The sequence below is a fragment of the Poromitra crassiceps genome (assembly GCF_964638095.1).
Source record: "Poromitra crassiceps genome assembly, chromosome: 12".
NCBI classification, from domain to species: Eukaryota; Metazoa; Chordata; class Actinopteri; order Beryciformes; family Melamphaidae; genus Poromitra; species Poromitra crassiceps.
In genome coordinates, this window is record NC_139632.1 from 8,969,331 (window position 1) to 8,992,280 (window position 22,950).

Genomic DNA, 22,950 nt, shown 5'->3' on the forward strand with positions numbered 1-22,950 from the left:
TTTTCTTTAAACCCGCATTGTTTTTTACATTTTGGTCCTAGTGAAATGTTATGCGGTCTCTCCTGTTTCTAAATATATCTGAACCGTTTGGTTTGAACAAGTAAAACTATTTTTATAAGAGTTTTCCGAAATGTCTATGGGAAAATAAATGGTGCATGAAAATCTCTGGTACAGTGCTGAAGCAGGAAGTGACGTTCCACTTTGGCTCTCTATGCACGAGGATGGATGGTTGGTTGGTTTTCTGCTGCAGAGGTATTTCTACTTAAAGAGCTTGGCTCCATGGACACATGCAGTATGCTGCAACAGCCTGGTCTGCTTTGAAGCCATTGTGTTGTATAATTTGTAGGTGGTCACTAACCTTGAGACTGAGCCCTGATTCAGAGTATTGAGGTCGGTCATGCTGGAATGAGTTCTTTGTTAATGGCTCAGGCTAATGTGTGTGTGTGTGTGTGTGTGTGTGTGTGTGTGTGTGTGTGTGTGTGTGTGTGTGTGTGTGTGTGTGTGTGTGTGTGTGTGTGTGTGTGTGTGTGTGTGTGTGTGTGTGTGTGTGTGTGCACGCGTGCGTGTCTGTCTGCGTGGGCTGGTAGGGCCTGTTTCATAGTTGAGCACCCACATCCCATTAAATCTACCTGGCAGGTAATAGAGGTCAAAGGTTGAATCCGCCACAGTCAGTAAATAAATCGTGTCTGCAGACTGAGTCAGATCAAATGCTGGTACAGTGGTAGCCAGAAGACAGCTCCTACAACCCTTTGGCTCAGCTAGGAGCCAGAAAGCTAACGGTATGCTAGCAAGATGCAAAGTCAAGTACGCTTGACATCTAATTTGACAGTGTGTTTAACAACAAGATTAGCTAGCTATCCAGCCATGTCAATGTCCCCAAATCATGAAATTCATATTTATTTATGTATTTATTTATCTATGTATTTATGTATCTATTCATTTATGTATTTATGTATTAGGTATTGAGACTTGAGACTTTAGTATTTGTTTGTGTATGTACTGCAGGCACTTTCTCTATGCATATGTTTGCACACTGCACAGGCACAGGCACTTGTTTCTCTCTTATTTCCATGTCCCTGCCAGGACTGGCTCTCCTAACTTTTTTTTTAATCTTGTTTATCTTTTTATCTCTTCTTTTTTAGTATTTTAACATGCTTTTTATCCTTCATATGTACTTTGTTATTTGTATGTGCAACTGGAAGCTGCTGTACAACAGAATTTCCCTCGGGATTAATAAAGTATTTATCTATCTATCTATCTAAATCTAAATCTATTTATTTATTATGGCTGATTCTGTCCTCCACACTCCTGGAGAACAGACTAAAACCTGAATATTACAATAAATCTAACTCTGTGTAAGCAGTTGGAAGGGAAATGTTCTTACTGTCCAGGTAGATGTGGTGTGGTTGGCTCCATGCGCTCCAGAGAGTTGGCTGGTCGGGGCTGGGACCGGAGCAGCGAGCCTGGATGGTGTAGTTCAGCCTGGGCTTCAGGTCCAGAGACACCCTGGGTTCTCCGGACACAGACACAATCTGGGGAAAGCAGAGAGGCACACACACGTAAAACCCTTTACAGGCATTGTATACATATGTATTTTTATTTGTTTGTTTTGTATTTACTTATTTATTGGTTGCTGCAGGATCTTCTCTCACTGAATAATTAAATCTAAATGTTGCAGTCAGATAGCCTTCTTTCACAAGGAATTGTGATGAATAAGGTTCTAATGAGAGGAGTCTTGTAATTCTATAGCTCTATAGTCTTCTGGTTGCATCCTGAAGCTGTATGAGACTATAAAATCCTAACCATATGTATTGCGTCAAAGCAATACTTCTGCTCTGAGAGTAAATATTGAATGTGACTCCAAATCAAATGTCATAACAACATCACTTATGATCTGCAGCACATTTGAGCTGTTCTCTGTAAGTGTATTTCATAATCGCAAAATTAGCATCAAGTGATGTTTTCTAAAATTTCTAGGCAAACTAATCCCGAGAAGTCCCAATTTAGACCAAATGGAAGCATGAAGCGCTTTATTCTGGGTACCGTTTGCACAATATGACTAACTGTTTAGATTGTAGCTAGCATTACATATCTAAAGAACATCACATCCCGTGCAGAGGCAAGTGAAAATCCTACGATGCATTAGGGCTGGGCGATATAATCGATACGGCAATATATCGCGATATTTTATTTCCCGATACTGTATCGATACTTGGACGCCAAGTATCGCGATATTATTATTATTATTATTATTATTATTTTTGCAGGCCGTGCCATGCCAGGCCTCTGCATCTGGTGATTCCCACCCCTAATCGATACTGTATCGATATTTCCCATATCGATGCGTTCAGTAACACTCAACACTCAGTAGTTTTGACTAAATTTGTCCACTAACTTATCAGTATAAAGTGATGTACATGTTATTACACTACCTGGGTGGTACACAGTGTGTTGTATCTTTAGCTCTATTATTTAATTTTGAGTGAATTCTGTAGAATATCGCAATATATCGCAATATGTATCGCATCGCAATATATCGTGATACAATCGTATCGTGACCCAAGTATCGTGATACGTATCGTATCCTTGCCAATACCCAGCCCTACGATGCATCATCTCTTATTACCGCTTAGTATTTACCTGCCAGACTGGATGAGTGCTGTTGGAAGAGTATCGGACCTCATAGCTCAGTGGACCAGTACCAGCTTCTGATGGCTCGTGCCAGGTTACTATCAGCTCAGCCTCAATGGTCTGCGTATGTGTCAGATGGATCGGAGGACCTGGTTTCACTGCAGAATGCACACACAGGCACATGCACAAAAACATCGATTAAATAAAGAGATACTCTCCAAACATAAAAACACATGCATACAGAAAAATATCCCACTCAAATCAATATACAAGTGAAGTGGCATCAGACAAATTACACACACATACATGTCAATCCATAACAATGTCATAACAAGCCTTGAGCAAGGCCCTTAAGCCCAACTGCTCCAGTGGAGCTGCTCAGTGGCCAGCAGATCAGACTGTGGTTGTACTGGTCAGCTTCCAGGTGTGAATGTGTGTGTGTGAATGTGAACAGGGTACTCCTGAAAAAGAGAGCATTGCTCTCAGTGAGACCCCCCTGTATAAATGAAGGTAAAAATAAATAAATAAAAATAATAATCTTAAAGCCACTCCATATCTTGAGCCTGCTGTAATATCATTTAGTATTTTCAAAAGGTTGCTAAATCCTAGGGAATATTACAACAGCCACAAAAGGATCAGAGGACTTTGCTGTAATTCCCCCCCCCCCCAGGTTTGCTGTAAGACCCATTCATTACAATAGTTGATGAAGTCTCCATCTACAGTGCTGTTTGGCCTTGAGATCACTGTTGTTTGTTCTCTGTCATTATTACAGCAGACTGAGCCAGTGAGTTAGTGCCTCAGTCCAGTCAAAATATCAATATTTCATAACTGAATCAATCACACCTTCAGCACACGGTTGCTGAATAGTGAATACCATAGGGAGCAGTGAGCACATAATCCTATTTCTCTGCTCACAGCATAGCCAAATTCATTTGACCTGCTGGTCTTTAGATTCATAATGAAGGTTCCTTCTGCGCTGAACCTTTTGCATAAAAGCCATGTAGAGCGTGGAGCTTTTTCATTATCAGTCATTCTAAAGCCTTAGAGATGACTCCATGGAAGAGAGTTATTGTATACAGTAGCAGACTGCTATTCAGCGTGCAGGTGGTGCAAAGTTGCACTGTGATGTAACCGCCTTTGATTGGAAAAGTGCTGCGACATTCATGAAAGCTTGTTCCAGAAAGGATGAAAGAGCAGCAGCACCTCTCAAACGTCAAAGTCAAGGAGCACAAAATACTCACATTCCACTGATTTATTTGACTCATATCACAATGAGGCCATTTACGGGCTTGTCCGTCTGAAATCGTGTTTGTACACCTGGCGTTAACATGTGTTTTCTGTGATCAGATTGCAATCAGATTGTGTTTTATCACTTGAAAATTGAAATGCCAGGTGTAAACACCCCCAAAACGCATTGAAGATGGATTGCAATCTGATCGGCCAGACCACCTCCGGAGGTGGTCAGGGATGCATTGTGTAATGTGTACACATTGAACACAAGTGTAAATGCAATGTGTCCTCTCAATCTGGATACAGCAACTTTATGTGGATTGAGAGGACAACCATTTCTGCAATCTGATTGCGATCAGATTGCAATCTGATGGCAGAAAACGCATGTTAACGCCAGGTGTAAATGGCCTCAATACCATCAAAGCTATTTAGTATTGGCTGCGGCCACACTGACTGATCAATCAGAAAATGGACAGAATTATTGGTGGATAGATTTCTGTCCGTTGGGCTGTTTTGGAAACATTAATGTTTTCCGATAAAAACAAGAAAAACTTTTGACATCTCTCATCATCTCGCCCAGAAAGAGTTCAAGCGGTTTGAACTTTCTGTCCAACAAAACCGAGAGGAAATCTGCCAGAGACGGATGCTGCCTGGACAACGGACAGCTGTCATTGAAAATGAATTGAAATGAACAGAGACGGACAGTATGAGTATGAGTGTGGCCACGGCCGTAACCTTCATTAACCCATTGATACCTGATGCAGCATTTGCGTGTATATCCCGCATTTGTGTGTGTATCCCTTTAAGACCGCGAACCGCGTTAACGCGGTTCGCGGTCTTAAAGGGATACACACACAAATGCTGCATCAGGTATCAATGGGTTAAGAAGGTTGGATTCACACAGGGAAAAAGTGATGGAGGCTTTACAGTAGCAGGAGCACATCTGGATGGCACAGGGTTACAGAGCAGCTTCTGCTTTGCCTGTGTCTGCTCAGCCAAAGAGGCTTGGTTGAGCAAATAGCACAGTATGGAAAATCCTTCTCTATCACTGTGGAGATCTCACAGCTCCGATGTGCTTACGTGTGCGCACTCATGCACGCACATGCACACACACGCACGCACATGCACACACGCACACACGCACACGCACGCACATGCACACACGCGCACACACACACACACACACACACACACACACACACACACACACACACACACACATCAGGTCATCACCCAACTGCTCTCAGCTGTATTCCAGTCACACCTGCCCTTGTCTGAATCCGACTACGAGATTCAGAAGTAGCACTATCAGTTTATCTGTCCAGATTCACCACTATAGCATTGGACCTTGGAAATACATGAAAAATTACACATTTAGGAGCCCTACATCATCTTCAAAAGCATGCTGTATATGGCTGACTTTACTCTTAGGGCTCTACTGCCAGTAATTGAGTAAAAGTGAAAGCCAGTAGGCTAACTTGTCGGTCTGTTAACCTACTGGACTGGACCTGCCAACTATCCTGTTTTGCCAAAGAAAGTCTCTTTACAATACGTACGTATGGCTGTCGCCGTGCCTTTATGGGTGCTAGCCTTAACGTTTCAAATAAATTGCAAAAACTAGAAATGTGGAGGCCTACAGGCCTACAGCCTACTGTATAGACAGATCATTATAACGTGGAGGCCTATAGACAGATCGTTATAACGTGGAGGTCTATAGACAGATCGTTATAACGTGGAGGCCTATAGACAGATCATTATTAGACAATAAGTCAATGGATGAAAATGTTATCTCTAAAGCAATTAAAAACATGCATGTAATGTTCCTGGCATATTGATTGAACATATTTTTCCACCTTGGAACCAAGAACTGACACATTCTGGTTTTGCCCTCGGGCACATACTCTTAGTTAAAGAAACCAGCCACTAGTGCAATTACAGGAAGAACTTGAAGAAGGACAGCATAGTGAATAAAAACAAAGAATGAGTGAAAACACACGTCTCTCACCAGGTGGGGCAGGGATGCTGAGGAGGACGGGTGACGACGTGGCGTTGGAGATGCTGACGGTTACCGCGGCGACAGAGCTCGTGGTACCGTGGAGAGCCACAGAACACATGAGGTCATCTTCTGCTGCGCACACAACAGGATTATCAGCTGCAGCATCTGCAGCGCTCACGTCTCTGTTCTCTTTCTGAGACCTGAGAGTGGAGGAGGAAAGACTTCATTCACTCTGACCTGAGAGTGGAGGAGGCAAGACTTCATTCACTCTGACCTCTCAGCAGTTATATATAGATAAGTCTATTTGGGGCTGGGCGATATGGTTGAAATCAATATCAGGATAATATAAAAATATATATATCACGATATGGCTCACTCATGTATGCAAAATCTTGTCAAATCCAGCTGAACTGCATGCTAATGTTAGGTGTGATGAATGGAAATATTCAAATTATATTCCTTTAAGAAATATTTCATACTTCACTTTAGTTTATTTTAGAGTAAGATTTGCTTGTTATCGTCAATTTAGACAACAGAATTGCACGATCCGCACGATATCCCAAAATCACCATAACATCATTCACAATATGATGCCACTGAAAGACGATAAAAAAACAACAACAATGATAAGTGTCCATAATGTAGCAAAAGCTGGACTCATAACATACTGTAATAATCTTTTGGCAGATAATATATTAATGTATTACATTTGATTCTATCACAGTGTGCATGAAATATGAGCATGTAATTGTAGTTCAATGTCTACCTACTGAATTTATTCAGAGTGTCATATTTGATGGGAAACGGTTTAGGTGTCAATTTTGTAGTAGGCGCCATTTTCCATCAATACAACAACCCATTAAAATTATGATGTTATCTTACTGAGTTGAAACGATTACATTTTCCAAAAGGGGGTAAATCATGTGTGACTGTCCTGTTGTGTCTGTTATGACGTGTGTGTAGATGAGCTTTGAATTGGCTTCTCTATCCCCGACACGGTGTGCCTGGAGTCAGTCTGTCTGTCAGTGTGTTATCATCACACAGCCTCCCCTCATGCTTCGCTAAACCCCGCTGTGCTGATGAAAGGGTACATGTGGCAAGTCAAAAAGATGTGGTTAAGATTAGGGTTAGGGTTTTCTTATCTAACGATGACCAGACCCAAACCCTAACCACATTGTTGTACTTGCCTAAACCTAATGTCTAACCCTAATGTTTTATAAAAATGTGTGCGGTTCGCCCGGGAGTCGAACCCCAGTTCTCAGATTGGAAGGCGCGCACCTTATCCATTTAACCATAGGACCGAGCGCTCCCACAGACAGCTGCACTTTTTTCACATCCTAACCCTCATCTTAACCAAAGAGCATGGAAGGAAAGAGACGAAACTCCGGCCATTTTTGGAAACAGAATGCGCCTCGCAGTGGTCAGCTGCGGTAGCGCGGGCCCCTATAATCAGCCTCTCTAAACAGTAACTCAACGGGAGAACACTCTAAATTTCGTGGATTCACATCTTTTCTGGGCGTACTGCAAATCTTGATTGAAGTGGTGTAGTGCAGGGATGTAAAACAACAACCATATTGTGGAAACTAAGCAAAATTTTTCGTTTTTTTCTTTTAGTTTTTTCAAGATAAATAGTAAATGCAAAGGACCCGAGGTTAAAACCACGCAACGCACTTCTGACGGAGTGGACGACAGCCGCATTAGCTATTTATCTTGAAAAAACTAAACAAAGAAAACGAAACATTTTGCTTAGTTTCCACAATATGGTTGTTGTTTTACATCCCTGCACTACACCACTTCAGTCAAGATTTGCAGTACGCCCAGAAAAGATGTGAATCCACGAAATTTAGAGTGTTCTCCCGTTGAGTTACTGTTTAGAGAGGCTGATTATAGGGGCCCGCGCTACCGCAGCTGACCACTGCGAGCCTGTGCGAGGTTCTTTTGGCGCTGTCACGCTTCCAAAAATAAAAAATGGCGGAGGCTGCTGGGCGCTGATGTTGCAATGGGGCAATATGGAGCTTTCAGTTCTTTCCATAAAAGTTCTTTGTCTTAACCAAAAAAAAAATCCTTGCCGCATGTTTTAAGGAAGAAGCAATTGTGGCGACCAATCAAATGAGTTTGGGGGCGGGGTTTCCCCAGGCCATACTAGGAAGAAATGTTGGACCAGGAACAACTGTTACTTGGAATCTGATCGTGCCGCACACACACACACACACACACACACACACACACACACACACACACACACACACACACACAAGGAAGAAGTGCACACACTGACTCACTCACACCCTCCCATATTTGCTCTTGCTACCTGAAGCATGGTACTTGGGAATAAAAGCTATACAGGCATAACAAGCAGGATGAAGAGACATGAGAGCTTCATACATAACAAGCAGGATGAAGAGACATGAGAGCTTCATACATAACAAGCAGGATGAAGAGACATGAGAGCTTCATACATAACAAGCAGGATGAAGAGACATGAGAGCTTCATACATAACAAGCAGGATGAAGAGACATGAGAGCTTCATACATAACAAGCAGGATGAAGAGACATGAGAGCTTCATACATAACAAGCAGGATGAAGAGACATGAGAGCTTCATACATAACAAGCAGGATGAAGAGACATGAGAGCTTCATACATAACAAGCAGGATGATGAGACATGAGAGCTTCATACATAACAAGCAGGATGAAGAGACATGAGAGCTTCATACATAACAAGCAGGATGATGAGACATGAGAGCTTCATACATAACAAGCAGGATGAAGAGACATGAGAGCTTCATACATAACAAGCAGGATGAAGAGACATGAGAGCTTCATACATAACAAGCAGGATGAAGAGACATGAGAGCTTCATACATAACAAGCAGGATGGAGAGACATGAGAGCTTCATACATAACAAGCAGGATGAAGAGACATGAGAGCTTCATACATAACAAGCAGGACGATGAGACATGAGAGCTTCATACTCACACCAGGCGCTGCAAGCTAATTGCCATCAAGCCAGCATCCGGCGTGTCTGACGGCATGGTGCGAGACTTGAGCTCACAAATTAAATTCTCCCAATTCTCGCCAATTCTGCACAGGATGTCCAAACAGGCGCCTGCAAAGAAATTCAGTTTGCATGTTAGCGACGAGCACCTACCTACACACCTAATGAGGACTTCTGAGAAAACGCTCTGTCTGGATGTTCTCAGAACTAAAAGCCTTGCTTGGAAACTGTGAATGAATTACACAGAATGGATCAAAACAAAGGTAATTGGGAGTCGGGACACTGAACCAAAGTCAGCCTTAATTTGCTTTTAGTTCCCATTAAAACAGAAAATTGGGGAAAAATAATATCTTGTCAACTTTTGAGAGGAGGTTCATTCTAGCTGTCGTGTTAAACAAAGGACAAATATAGCACACCGCCCTTTCCCTTATACTTTGGACTGTACGTTTGCACTAACCTCTGCGCACACACTACGGCGGTTTGCACTCATAAAGTGCCTTACTGATCTGAGACCAGCTTGCGTATCAAATTTGGGCAAAACTCATGAAGACATTTTGAAACTTCCACTGATCCTACGTCAGTACTCAGTGAGTGATTTGTTCAAATTCAGCCCATTCATCCCAAATCAAATGACTCAAATCACTGCACTGACCTGGCACTGACCTGGCACTGAGTCACACCTCTGTCTGTCTAAAATGCCACATAGAGGAACAACAAATATGCACACATCCAAGAAAAAACGTACAGGTGCTGGACATTGTGGACAAACTGATAACTGATATAAAATAGAGGAAAAGTCCGCACACTGGAGGCTCCCATCAGTGGGTCTTTAATGCAACGTTTCGATCCACCAGGATCTTTGTCAAGCTATGTCACATAGACGTAGAGCACATAGATCAGCAGGACCAGAGAGCAGCCCTCTTAGCCCGCCGGTTTAATTATCATAGTGTGTGAACATGGAGGGGGCTCAGCTAATGACCATTGATTAGGATGTGTCATTAGTGCCTCACAAATTGATCCAACAAAGACATCTTCCTCTGCTTCCTGCTGCTGTCTCACCACGGCCCACCTCCACACTGACATCAAGTCAGTCTAACTATGCCTGTTCGCTCACAGTAACTGACCCCCTGTCTGCTTCCAGCCCTGCTAGAAGGTGCGGTGCCGTTTGACTGCTCTGCTGTGTGTTAAATCAAAGCAGACAGGGGTGCTTCCTCCACCACCACCTGGGTCGATTCTGGTGGCGGGATAAATGGACCGGAGTGTTCCATCCTCAGGAACCAGACTATCTTGTGGCGTGATCGCAGCATGAGACTCATACGGTCAGCCCGTCTGATTGGAGGCATGGAGGAAGGTGGGCCAGATGAAAAGCCATTAAAGGATGAGTTCACCCCAAAAAATGAAAATCCAGTCACTATCTGTACTCACCCCAAGGCATTTAGTCCACAACACATTTGTGGAGTTTCACAGCAAAACACCATTGCAGAATTCCCACCTAAACAATAGAAGTGGATGGGGTCCAACTTTCAAATGTAAAAATAAATAAATAATAATAATAATAATAATAATAAAAAAAAGCCTCAATAGTATCCATACTGCTCACCTGGTATAATCCAAGTCTCCACAAGCCCACAAATTGACTTGAAAAGATGTCATTTACAACTTGTTTTTAACTGCAGTTTTCACTGTAGCAGGATACAGTATCGGTCACCCACATGGCTGCAGTGAAGTGCGGCGGTGTTTTGCTGTGAAAATCCACAAATGTTTTGTGGACTAAAAAACTTCACCCACCCTTCCATCAGCATGAGGGTGAGTAGATCATGACACAATTTTCATTTTTGGGTGAACTTACAGAGAGGCAAAGTTAACGTCACTTCCTGCTTCAGCACTGTACCAGAGATTTTCTTCCCATTTTCCCATAGACATTTTGTAAAATGCTTATAAAAATTGTTTTACTTAGTCAAACCAAACGGTTCAGCTATATTTAGAATCGGGAGAGACCATAGAACATTTCACTCTGATCAAAACAAAAAAAAAAAAAAAGAGAAAAAATATTTCCTTTAAATCCGGAATTCTTTTTACGTTTTGGTCCGAGTGAAGTGTTATGTGTTCTCTCCTGTTTCTAAATATATCTGAACCGTTTGGTTTGAACAAGTACAACTATATTTATAAGCATTTTACGAAATGTCTATGGGAAAATAAATGGCGGATGAAAATCTCCTGTACAGTGCTGAAGCAGAAAGTGACGTTCACTTTGGTTCTCTATTCTTTAAGGTCTCGTAAGCTTGGTACTGTAGGTGTCTCCATCAGTGACAAGTGACAGGTGCTGCAGGCAGAATTGTAAGGCTAAGAAGTCGCATGTTCCTGGTGAACTCCACATAAGAGGCTTATATCACTTGAATGGCAGAAACCGTGGGCTTGACCTGCATTGTAACCAAGTGAACTGCCTGTTTTTCACACAACCTCTCAGCTGTTTCTGAATAATTTACTTCCCCCAAAATTCATGTCATATAAGGGGTTCTTTGTCAATCCATACACAACCCCTTTCAGCATTGGTCGAGATTTAAAAATGGGCCAAAGCTGCTGATTTTTGCATTTTTATTATAGATGATGTGTTCCACCAATGCAAATGACCCTATTGACAATGGCAGTTATGGAGCTCCTGGTGAGCTTTTACATTACTGTTACAGGAGAAGTGTCCCTACTAGGGGTGTCACAATATATCGTCCCACGAAATTTCGCGATAGTAAAACGTCACGATATGTATCGTTGAGATGAAATCTCATATCGCGTATTTTTTTATACTTTTTTTTTTTTTTTTTTTTGGAAAAATAGACTAAGAAACGTCTTTGTTTGTTGAAGTTCAATGTGTGGAAAGTAGTTCAGTTGAACAAGTCTCTGAAGAGACACATGAGAAGTTACACAGGAGAGAAACCATTCAATTGAGTTTCTGGCAAAACTGTTTACTTGACAGGAAAAACTGAAGATGCATAAAAAATAGACTAAGAAAAGTCTTGTTGTTTGAGTTTGAAGAAAAACTGAAGATGCATAATGAGAATTTATACTGCTGAGAAACCTTTTAGTTCAAAGTAAATCTAAGTGACGGTGTAACTCATTCTATTTCAAGATAAGCCTTATCTCCAATCTCATGTTTTTTCTAGTTGTTATTGTAATAACAATTTCCCACAACAGCATGTTTTGTATTTGTGCATTTCAAATAAAATACTACTTTTCCAGTCATATATTGTCATTATTCAAGTTAAAAAAAATATTGTTAAAATCGTATCGTATCGTATCGTTATCGTGAACCCAGTATCGTGATACGTATCGTATCGTGAACTGAGTGTATCGTGACACCCCTAGTCCCTACTGCCACAGTATCTGTTTAGGAGAGCAGAAGACTTAATGCATAACAAAACAATTACAAATGGAAACATAGAGCCTTCTTGCAAATATGGTAAGAATCTTTGACTGATATGTACAAGCTGGTCTAGTTTATTTAAAGTTATAATCCATAAGATTTCAGTTTTGTTCTTTTGGGTGACACCTATGGTGATGAGTTGTAATTGCATGTGAGATTCAAACAGTGTTATTATGTGACATTAGTCAGTTTGTTCGACCATAGTAAACACACATAATGCTAGCAGAGACCGGGAAAAAGTAGCTTGTTATCCTACTTCACCCTGTGAACCTACAGTAACCTACAGAGTGAGTCTATTGTGTTAGCTCCGCCCACCCTGTGAACCTACAGTAACCTACAGAGTGAGTCCATTGTGTTAGCTCCGCCCACCCTGTGAACCTACAGTAACCTGCAGAGTGAGTCTATTGTGTTAGCTCCACCCACCCTGTGAACCTACATTAACCTACAGAGTGAGTCTATTGTGTTAGCTCCGCCCACCCTGTGAACCTACAGTAACCTACAGAGTGAGTCCATTGTGTTAGCTCCGCCCACCCTGTGAACCTACAGTAACCTGCAGAGTGAGTCTATTGTGTTAGCTCCACCCACCCTGTGAACCTACATTAACCTACAGAGTGAGTCTATTGTGTTAGCTCCGCCCACCCTGTGAACCTACAGTAACCTACAGAGTGAGTCTATTGTGTTAGCTCCGCCCACCCTGTGAACCTACAGTAACCTACAGAGTGAGTCCATTGTGTTAGCTCCGCCCACCCTGTGAACCTACAGTAACCTACAGAGTGAGTCTATTGTGTTAGCTCCGCCCACCCTGTGTCACCACAGACACCAAGTTCATGAATGCTGCAATACTGAAAATGCAAAGGCTTCCATCAATGGGCCATAGGCTCATTCACCATTGTGTTAACTCACTATCAGATAGATAGTGACTTAACAGACATTTATTTAGATGAAAATCTTATGGATTATAACTTTAAGTTGATTTTCTTTTTTTTACAATGTTCATCTTGGACCAGCAGGCCAAAGTGTCTGACTGTTAAAGTCGATATCGCTGCCAGACAGTCTGGCTTGTGAGGCTCGGTTATTTTACCATCTATTCATCACTGCAGGTTATCAAACCCACACTGTTGCAGTTGGAGAAAATGAAAAAGATGAAACGTAATTACCGCCAGAGGGCTCATCAATTATTTGAGGACGTGATGCGCTTGTCAAGCTCCTGAAGGTGCAGTGAGGCTGTGGGTGTGATTCAGAGCGGTTCCTCTCCAGTCCGCGTGTGCCCTCTCCCTCCACAGTGAGGTGGGCTGTAGGTGAGTCACAGCACAGCTCATCCTGCCACGGGACGTCCCGGACGCCTCCATCCGTAGGCTCCGCACACAGAGTACCTGCTCACACAGAGATGCAGGGACCTTAACTTGCGCTTTACACCAGGGGCCGGTTGCACCAAGTGGTCTTAACTATGCCTGGTCGTAACTCCTATGTCGGTCTTAGTTAAGACCAGTCTTTAGAGTGGATTTATGCCTGTTGCACCAACACGGCTTACGTCTGGTCTTAACTATGCCGGTCGTAGCAATGTGAATTGCCAGGGAATGCACCCTGATTGGATGATGTTGCAAAAATGTGCCTCGCGACCTGCTTGGAGCATCACTGTGCCACTACGCTCTATCAGCCACTACTGTATGTGCATCACTACACCCTCCCTCCTCCCACCCTCCCTCCTCCCACCCTCCCTCGCTCCGGGGGAAAAATGGCGGCGATTGAGCCAGACAGACAGTCTGAATGAAATTGAATGCAACGTTCCCAATTCTATGTATTCAATTCTAAAAAATGAACGGCAACATTTGGGAAGGCTAAGCCACACAACTAGTTAGTTATAATCTAACATCGTGCTTCGATGGCGACATTACGACGGTGACGGTAAGGACTCAAAAAGGTCTCCGCTGATAAGACACGGAGATCTCTGTTACAGGCAGGCGCTACGCCTCCTCCTGACCAGGCGTAAGAGTTACGTTAATTCATAGAGTTAAAACCAGGAAGAAGGTTCAGATGAAGGCTATTAGGACATCCTGTGCTCCCGGAGAATGATGAAATTGGGGTGTAAGATTGTGTAAAATTCTGCTTTCTCCTTTACATGTGTATTTTCTGTTCCCCAAAAAGAGTTGCACAATGTCAGCGACTGTTTGAGAGACATCAAGCTGTAATTGTAAAGGTGATGACAGTCTGTCTGTATCTGTCTACAGGAGTCAGAGTGTAAAGTTGATGACAGTCTGTCTGTATCTGTCTACAGGAGTCAGAGTGTAAAGGAGATGACAGTCTGTCTGTATCTGTCTACAGGAGTCAGAGTGTAAAGGAGATGACAGTCTGTCTGTATCTGTCTACAGGAGTCAGAGTGTAAAGTTGATGACAGTCTGTCTGTATCTGTCTACAGGAGTCAGAGTGTAAAGGTGATGACAGTCTGTCTGTATCTGTCTACAGGAGTCAGAGTGTAAAGGTGATGACAGTCTGTCTGTATCTGTCTACAGGAGTCAGAGTGTAAAGGTGACGACAGTCTGTCTGTATCTGTCTACAGGAGTCAGAGTGTAAAGGTGACGACAGTCTGTCTGTATCTGTCTACAGGAGTCAGAGTGTAAAGGTGATGACAGTCTGTCTGTATCTGTCTACAGGAGTCATAGTGTAAAGGTGATGACAGTCTGTCTGTATCTGTCTACAGGAGTCAGAGTGTAAAGGTGATGACAGTCTGTCTGTATCTGTCTACAGGAGTCAGAGTGTAAAGGTGACGACAGTCTGTCTGTATATGTCTACAGGAGTCAGAGTGTAAAGGTGATGACAGTCTGTCTGTATCTGTCTACAGGAGTCAGAGTGTAAAGGTGATGACAGTCTGTCTGTATCTGTCTACAGGAGTCAGAGTGTAAAGGTGATGACAGTCTGTCTGTATCTGTCTACAGGAGTCAGAGTGTAAAGGCGATGACAGTCTGTCTGTATCTGTCTACAGGAGTCAGAGTGTAAAGGTGATGACAGTCTGTCTGTATCTGTCTACAGGAGTCAGAGTGTAAAGGTGATGACAGTCTGTCTGTATCTGTCTACAGGAGTCAGAGTGTAAAGGTGGTGACAGTCTGTCTGTCTGTATCTGTCTACAGGAGTCAGAGTGTAAAGGTGATGACAGTCTGTCTGTATCTGTCTACAGGAGTCAGAGTGTAAAGGTGACGACAGTCTGTCTGTATCTGTCTACAGGAGTCAGAGTGTAAAGGTAATGACAGTCTGTCTGTATATGTCTACAGGAGTCAGAGTGTAAAGGTGATGACAGTCTGTCTGTATTTGTCTACAGGAGTCAGAGTGTAAAGGTGATGACAGTCTGTCTGTATCTGTCTACAGGAGTCAGAGTGTAAAGGTGATGACAGTCTGTCTGTATCTGTCTACAGGAGTCAGAGTGTAAAGGTGACGACAGTCTGTCTGTATATGTCTACAGGAGTCAGAGTGTAAAGGTGATGACAGTCTGTCTGTATCTGTCTACAGGAGTCAGAGTGTAAAGGTGATGACAGTCTGTCTGTATCTGTCTACAGGAGTCAGAGTGTAAAGGTGATGACAGTCTGTCTGTATCTGTCTACAGGAGTCAGAGTGTAAAGGTGATGACAGTCTGTCTGTATCAGTCTACAGGAGTCAGAGTGTAAAGGTGATGACAGTCTGTCTGTATCTGTCTACAGGAGTCAGAGTGTAAAGGTGATGACAGTCTGTCTGTATCTGTCTACAGGAGTCAGAGTGTAAAGGTAATGACAGTCTGTCTGTATCTGTCTACAGGAGTCAGAGTGTAAAGGTGATGACAGTCTGTCTGTATCTGTCTACAGGAGTCAGAGTGTAAAGGTGATGACAGTCTGTCTGTATATGTCTACAGGAGTCAGAGTGTAAAGGTGATGACAGTCTGTCTGTATCTGTCTACAGGAGTCAGAGTGTAAAGGTGATGACAGTCTGTCTGTATCTGTCTACAGGAGTCAGAGTGTAAAGGTGATGACAGTCTGTCTGTATCTGTCTACAGGAGTCAGAGTGTAAAGGTGATGACAGTCTGTCTGTATATGTCTACAGGAGTCAGAGTGTAAAGGTGATGACAGTCTGTCTGTATCTGTCTACAGGAGTCAGAGTGTAAAGGTGATGACAGTCTGTCTGTATCTGTCTACAGGAGTCAGAGTGTAAAGGTGACGACAGTCTGTCTGTATATGTCTACAGGAGTCAGAGTGTAAAGGTGATGACAGTCTGTCTGTATCTGTCTACAGGAGTCAGAGTGTAAAGGTGGTGACAGTCTGTCTGTATCTGTCTACAGGAGTCAGAGTGTAAAGGTGATGACAGTCTGTCTGTATCTGTCTACAGGAGTCAGAGTGTAAAGGTGATGACAGTCTGTCTGTATCTGTCTACAGGAGTCAGAGTGTAAAGGTGATGACAGTCTGTCTGTATCAGTCTACAGGAGTCAGAGTGTAAAGGTGATGACAGTCTGTCTGTATCTGTCTACAGGAGTCAGAGTGTAAAGGTGATGACAGTCTGTCTGTATCTGTCTACAGGAGAATTTCTAACACAAAAAGCATTAACATTTCAGCATCTAAATAGACACGCCTTGTTTGGGCATGAGCTCATTGAGTAAAAAAAAAAAAAAAATTAATATTAACTGATAGACCGACAGCAATAACCGAACAACGACGTTAGCGACGGTTAATCGATTAACGGTTAACCGTTGACATCCCTAATCGTGTGCAGTGTCAACTCTTCTAAACCATAATCCACATTTAATAAACAATAAGTGAAGGAGCATTGGAGGCTTATTATAGGACACTGAACTGTTCAAATTGGACACATCTGACTAGAATGCTGCTTTTAGTTCACCATCTGACTACAATGTTGCTTTGAGTTCACTCTTCAGAAATATGCTCTATCATGTAGGGAAAGGGAAGGTTTTTGTGAAGCAAACCCACGTGAGGAAAGCTTATCTGTTATTTGCAGCAGTGAATGCTTTAAATATCTATAATTAAAAGACGGAAAACCAGCAGAGCCTGGAGGAAGTCATCACATTGACGGCTGAGAGATGATAAGATGTTTTGCGCCGGAGCTGGGACTCACCATGGGAAACGAGGAAAATATGGAGCAGGAGCGTCAGCATTGTGGACCGAACCCTGGAGGGAGAGAGAGAGAGAGAGAGAGAGAGAGAGAGAGAGAGAGAGAGAGAGAGAGAGAGAGAGAGAGAGAGAGAGAGAGAGAGAGAGAGAGAGAGAGAGGGGCAATAGAAACATGTAAAGACAGAAAGAGTAACATAGACAGAAAAGTTGTTTAAAGTAGGGATGGGCATTTCTAGCAAAAACACTATTCGAAATTCGCTGGCCAAATTCGAATTTAATTCGAAATTCGAAAAAAAAAAAAAAAAATGTATTTTTTTTATTTTTTTTTGTGAGTGAAATGTTGCATTGTCTCCCCTGATTCTAAGTCTACGGCTTTATTAATTAATATAAAAAGCTTCTGCTGTGGATTTTTAGCTCAAACAAGCATTGCACCACTGAAGTAAAGAACATGTTACATGACATTGACATTTTCGAAAATAAAAAACAGTTTTGACAATCATGAGTGGTTCATTAAATATTTAGTAGGCTCAGGTCTGAGTGCCAAAGGGGTGCCAAAGTCACCCCCTCTCCCTCTTCATGGGATTTCATCCGCCATTCATTTTTCCATAAACCTTGCTTAAAATGCTTATAAAAATTGTTTTACTTGCTCAAACCAAGCGATTTGACTATACTTAGAATCAGGGGAGACAATGCAACATTTCACTCAATTTTTTTTTTTTTTTTCGAATTTCGAATTTCAATAATAAAAGTCGACCTTGATAATAACAACGATTATTCGAAAATTCGAAATTCGATGCCCATCCCTAGTTTAAAGCACAAAAACTGACAGCTGACAAGGACCTTCTTCAGAAAATTCATTCATCTTCATTTTCTGAAGAAGGTCCTTGTTGACCGAAACGTTAAAAATAAATCAACTGGGAGCAAGTCGAGCAGTGTGCTGCGGACTCTATTTCTTTTTATATGTTTCATTGCTTTTGTCCTGCACCTGCATTTTGAGTGGATGTGCGCGCTCTACTTTTTATAGGGATGTCAGGTTAACCACAGAGAATAGTTTGGAGCGGTTACGTTTGTCGGTCTATAAATTAGACTACTTTGCACACAGTCCTTTCTACCCCATGTTTCTCCCCCAGTCAGTCAGCCCCTCCCATCCCTGCTGCTGCGCACTGTTGTGAGCGCTGTCTGTCAGTCTCACATAATGTTAAACACTGGGGACAGATCTCCTCCTGGAGAAAAGAAACTAACGTCATTAGCCACAAATCTGGTGATTTTTTCTGGCCATGGGATTAACGTGACCAGCAAGTAGCAGTAAGCCAGGCAATGACGATAGCAGAGTAGCATCAGCATGTGCTTTTATCACAGCTAAGTCATCAATGCTACCCATTAGCATCAATGTTAGCGGAGGTTTAGCTAACCTATTAGCCTCAATGCTAGCAGAGATTTAGCTCTGTTAAAACCACATTTCCAGAGATGGCAGTGGCATGAGAATACACACGGGCTTAGATAAGGGTCTTGCCTACATGTGTATGTATGAGGGGGGATTGTGTTCACAACATGTACAACTAACGTTACTTGCTGGTCTGTCTAACCAGAGATATGATGCACTCAGACAGCTAGGATAGAGGGAGCGCTTGTAATATACACCAGCGCAGCTGAGCGCATGCTGAAACTGTCACCAGCGGGTGGAGTGGAACACCTAAGAGCACGGCAAGCCTAGTGCCACAGTGGAAGAACTGGCAGACCAACTTGTGACTCACTCATGTGCCACACAACGCCCTCTGTGAGGCGTTGCAACACAGGACAGAAGAGAGAAGACACCATGTGCCGTAAAACACGCACACACACACGCTCAAAACTCTCGATCTACCGGTCGATCTTCGTTCCTACTCTCACCGTATAGTCATGAAGGATGGGTCAAGACCGAAAGAACAAGATGGCGGATACAAGTGGCCGAAATGGGTTTTCTCAGGAGGGTGGCTGGCATCTCCCTTAGGGAGAAGGTGAGAAGCTCAGTCATCCGTGAGGGACTCGGGAGTAGAGCCGATGCTCCTTTGCGTAGAAAGGAGCCAGTTGAGGTGGTTCGGGCATCTGGTAAGGATGCCACCTGGCACGTCCAGCTGGGAGGAGACCACGGGGCAGACCGAGGGCTCCGTAGAGAGCTTATATCTCCACGCAGGCCTGGGAATGCCCCGGGATCTCCCAGTCAGAGCGGACTATAATGTGGCCAGGGAAAGGGGAGTGTGGGGTCCCCTGCTGGAACTGCTACCTCCACGACCCGAGCCCGGATAAGCGGTTGAAGATGGATGGATGGATGGACGGATGTTCAACACAAAGTTTTGATGTCTTTCTTACAGTACTATTATTCTCAAATGTGGAAAAATAGTAACGAAAGAAAATCCAAAAATCCAAATTTGTGAATGGTGGTGTATAACTGAACATCCATAATGTAACATAAAACATGACTGCAGTTGTACTGCGGTACTTACATTGTAGTGTTCATGGCTTAGTGAGCATGGCCTCTGGTTTGGCTGGGGTGAATCTCACTGAGAGAGAGAGACAGAGAGAGAGAGAGAGAGAGACAGAGAGAGAGAGACAGAGAGAGAGAGACAGAGAGAGAGAGACAGAGAGACAGAGAGAGAGACAGAGAGAGAGAGAGAGACAGAGAGAGAGAGAGAGAGAGAGACAGAGAGAGAGAGAGACAGAGAGAGACAGAGAGAGAGAGAGAGAGAGAGACAGAGAGAGAGACAGACAGAGAGAGAGAGACAGAGAGAGAGAGAGAGAGAGAGACAGAGAGAGACAGAGAGAGAGAGAGAGAGAGAGACAAAGAGAGAGAGACAGAGAGAGAGAGAGAGAGACAGAGAGAGAGAGAGAGAGAGAGACAGAGAGACAGAGAGAGATAAGCCTTCAGAGCATGCTTGAGACACACAAGGATTTGAGGTCATATTGTTTTTCAGGCAGTTGTGATCGGGGCAGGAGTGAGGAGCAGCGCTCCATCTCAAACCTGTGAGGAAATCAAAAGGTGGCAGAGGGAATTCTCCCTCTCCAGCAGAGACGTTATGAGTTGACAAAAGGCTTTGTCACATTCATTGTATTTCAGAGGCAGCTCCTTCACAGATAAGAGCGCCTCCCCTGGTCAAATACTCGCTTGTGAGAACTATCCCAATTCTAATAGGTTTGAAAACATGATACTGAGTTAAATTGTTGCAATGAGACTTAAACCATCAAACTTAACATGACTTCCAGATTAATGACAAACCAGGCAGGCACCATTGTAGCTTTGTATTAAAGAACTCAAACAGGTCAGATTATTCTTATAAACATCATAATCTGTGTGTGTGTGTGTGTGTGTGTGTGTGTGTGTGTGTGTGTGCGTGCGCAGGTGCGCATCCATGCATGTGTGCATGCGTGTGTGATGTGTGTGCGTGTGTGTGTGTTTGTGTGTGTTTGTGTGTGTGTGTACGTGTGTGTGTGTGTGTGAATCCGAGCTTGGGGTCTGATCTAGCTCAGAGGTAATACGGCCTTCAAGAGAGTGGCTTGGTGAGCAATGGCCAGTATCTTCTGTGACTTTGAAGGTATTGGGTCCTTCTTGTTCCTGGGAGAGTGGGGTCCCATTAGGATGAGGGCCAATCTAGTCTGTGAGAGCCTGGTTCTCTATACTTCTCTAATGAAGACTGAGGAGACTGTGCGCTTTATTTTGGTGACCTTGCCCTTCTTTCTAGTGCTTTTCCACACTGATTGTTTTACACTTGATTATTCTTCAGTTCATTATAATGTTTTCCATCTAGTACCTATAGCTTTTCCTGTGCATGTTTTTATTCACTGTGAAGCGCTTTCACTGTTTTTCTTTTGTTGTTTTAGAAAGGTGCTTCAGTAAATGAGTATTGACTACAGATGATCATGTTCTTACAGTTAGAACAGGAGCAGAAAGGTGCAGTATTGTTGCAGTTTAAAACTGGCCAGTGACCACTGAGATTCATTAAGACCACAACAAACACAGCAGCAGTGAAAAACAGAACCACGGACAGTTGCCATGGTCTCACCTGCTGCAGTAAGTGTATGTATGCATGCATTGTGAATGTATTCAGTCGTGTGTGTGTGTGTGTGTGTGTGTGTGTGTGTGTGTGTGTGTCCGTGTGACCCATGGCATATTATCCACTGGAAACAATAACACAAGGTCAAGCAGCCATCAGCATGAAGACTGCCTGGGTAAAGTATTTTCCCACATACACACCTGTCATCAAGTCCAGGGCCGTTTCTCAATACCAAGAATGCATTCTTGTTCTTGTGTTCTTGGGGAGAACGTTCTTGCTAGTCGTTCTTGGAAGAATGAACTTGCGAGGTCACAAGCACACATGACGCCTGTTGGCAGTTTGAGACGATGCGTTCTTGGGGGTATTGCGCAATACCAGCGCAGAGGCCGCCTGCAGTACTACACAAATAAAAAGCTCAGCTGATGTAGATGCAGCCAATTGTGCTCTGCCATTTTCCGCCATAAATGTTCATAAAGTGGCACTTATTGAAACCTACTACCCTGCTTGTTGGCATCAAAAGTCATCAGAAATTAATTTAGTGATGAAATAAAACTTTAAATTGTAAAAAAACTTCCCGGAGCTTATGGCGTCTTCTCTGCTGCGTTCTGCCTCCACTTATGCCGAAATGCATGCTGGGATATCTGCCTTGCCAAGTTGACAGAAGTCACCAACCAGAGCATCCTCGGTAAAGTGGGCGTGTCGAGAACACATCCGGGAATTTTAAGCGTTCTTGGCGAAATGTGAACTTTGCATTGGAACAGTACTTGGGCTGCGACTGATGACGTTTCACAGGGACACAAGAACCCAAGAACACACAAGAACCCTTATTGTGAAACGGCCCAGGTGTGCAAAACAAGCCTAAGGGCCTGTGTCGACCTAGCGTCTTTTCCTCAGGTCCAGTGTGTTTTTGCAGTTGTTTCCAATGGGGGGAGAGCGTATGCGGACGCACACAGACGTCTAGAGAAAGTGCGCTGCGCCCAGCGTCTATTTTCAGAGAGCGTTTTTGTGCGCCCGACTCCCAGCTCTTCCAGCTGAAAATATTTTAACTTTTCAGAAAGACGCTGGTGTCGGGTGCTCCTTTTCTGGCAACTAATCATGGAGAAACTATCACAACAGAGACAGAAAGGCTCAATTGTGGGAGCAGATTGGCTAGACACTTGATATTTCTGGTGAGTGTTGAGCTAAATCACTGTATTGTGTGTTGTTTGCTAATGTTAGCTGTCAGCTATCAAGCTACTACCACCCTGAACTCATTTCAGCCTGCTTCCTTGTATATTGTGCACTGAGATCAGCACTGAGATCAGCACTTCCCAGCGTACTTCCAGCATTTAACGGTCAGAAAAAGACGCTAGTTGGACACACGGCCTGAGTGATTTCCCTCTCTCCAGAACACACAGACTTAATGAGCCCTTGTGCAGCAAGGCCGGGTGGCAGCATGTGTATCACTTCTCTAAAGATATTCAAAGGCGAGACAAATCACGTGATTAAGTGGAACAGGGACATTTCTGATTAAACAACCCGTGACTGCAAGACATCATCGTCATGCCTTTTTCATGATAATAA

The 22,950-nt window shown here is 43.2% G+C and overlaps 1 protein-coding gene across 1 annotated transcript in view; it reads right to left on the reverse strand.

Annotated features, from left to right (window-relative positions):
- The window catches only part of lepr (leptin receptor), a 41,101-nt gene that overhangs the window by 15,628 nt on the left and 2,523 nt on the right, over positions 1–22,950 (reverse strand). Inside the window, exons 2-8 of the mRNA XM_083648111.1 lie at positions 19,843–19,899; positions 17,364–17,416; positions 13,433–13,648; positions 8,839–8,968; positions 5,867–6,057; positions 2,641–2,789; positions 1,385–1,532 (exon numbers count right to left, since the gene is read on the reverse strand). Of these exons, the coding sequence (XP_083504237.1) occupies positions 1,385–1,532; positions 2,641–2,789; positions 5,867–6,057; positions 8,839–8,968; positions 13,433–13,648; positions 17,364–17,416; positions 19,843–19,856 (901 nt within the window). The 5' untranslated portion in view covers positions 19,857–19,899. The remainder of the gene's footprint in view (positions 1–1,384; positions 1,533–2,640; positions 2,790–5,866; positions 6,058–8,838; positions 8,969–13,432; positions 13,649–17,363; positions 17,417–19,842; positions 19,900–22,950) is intronic.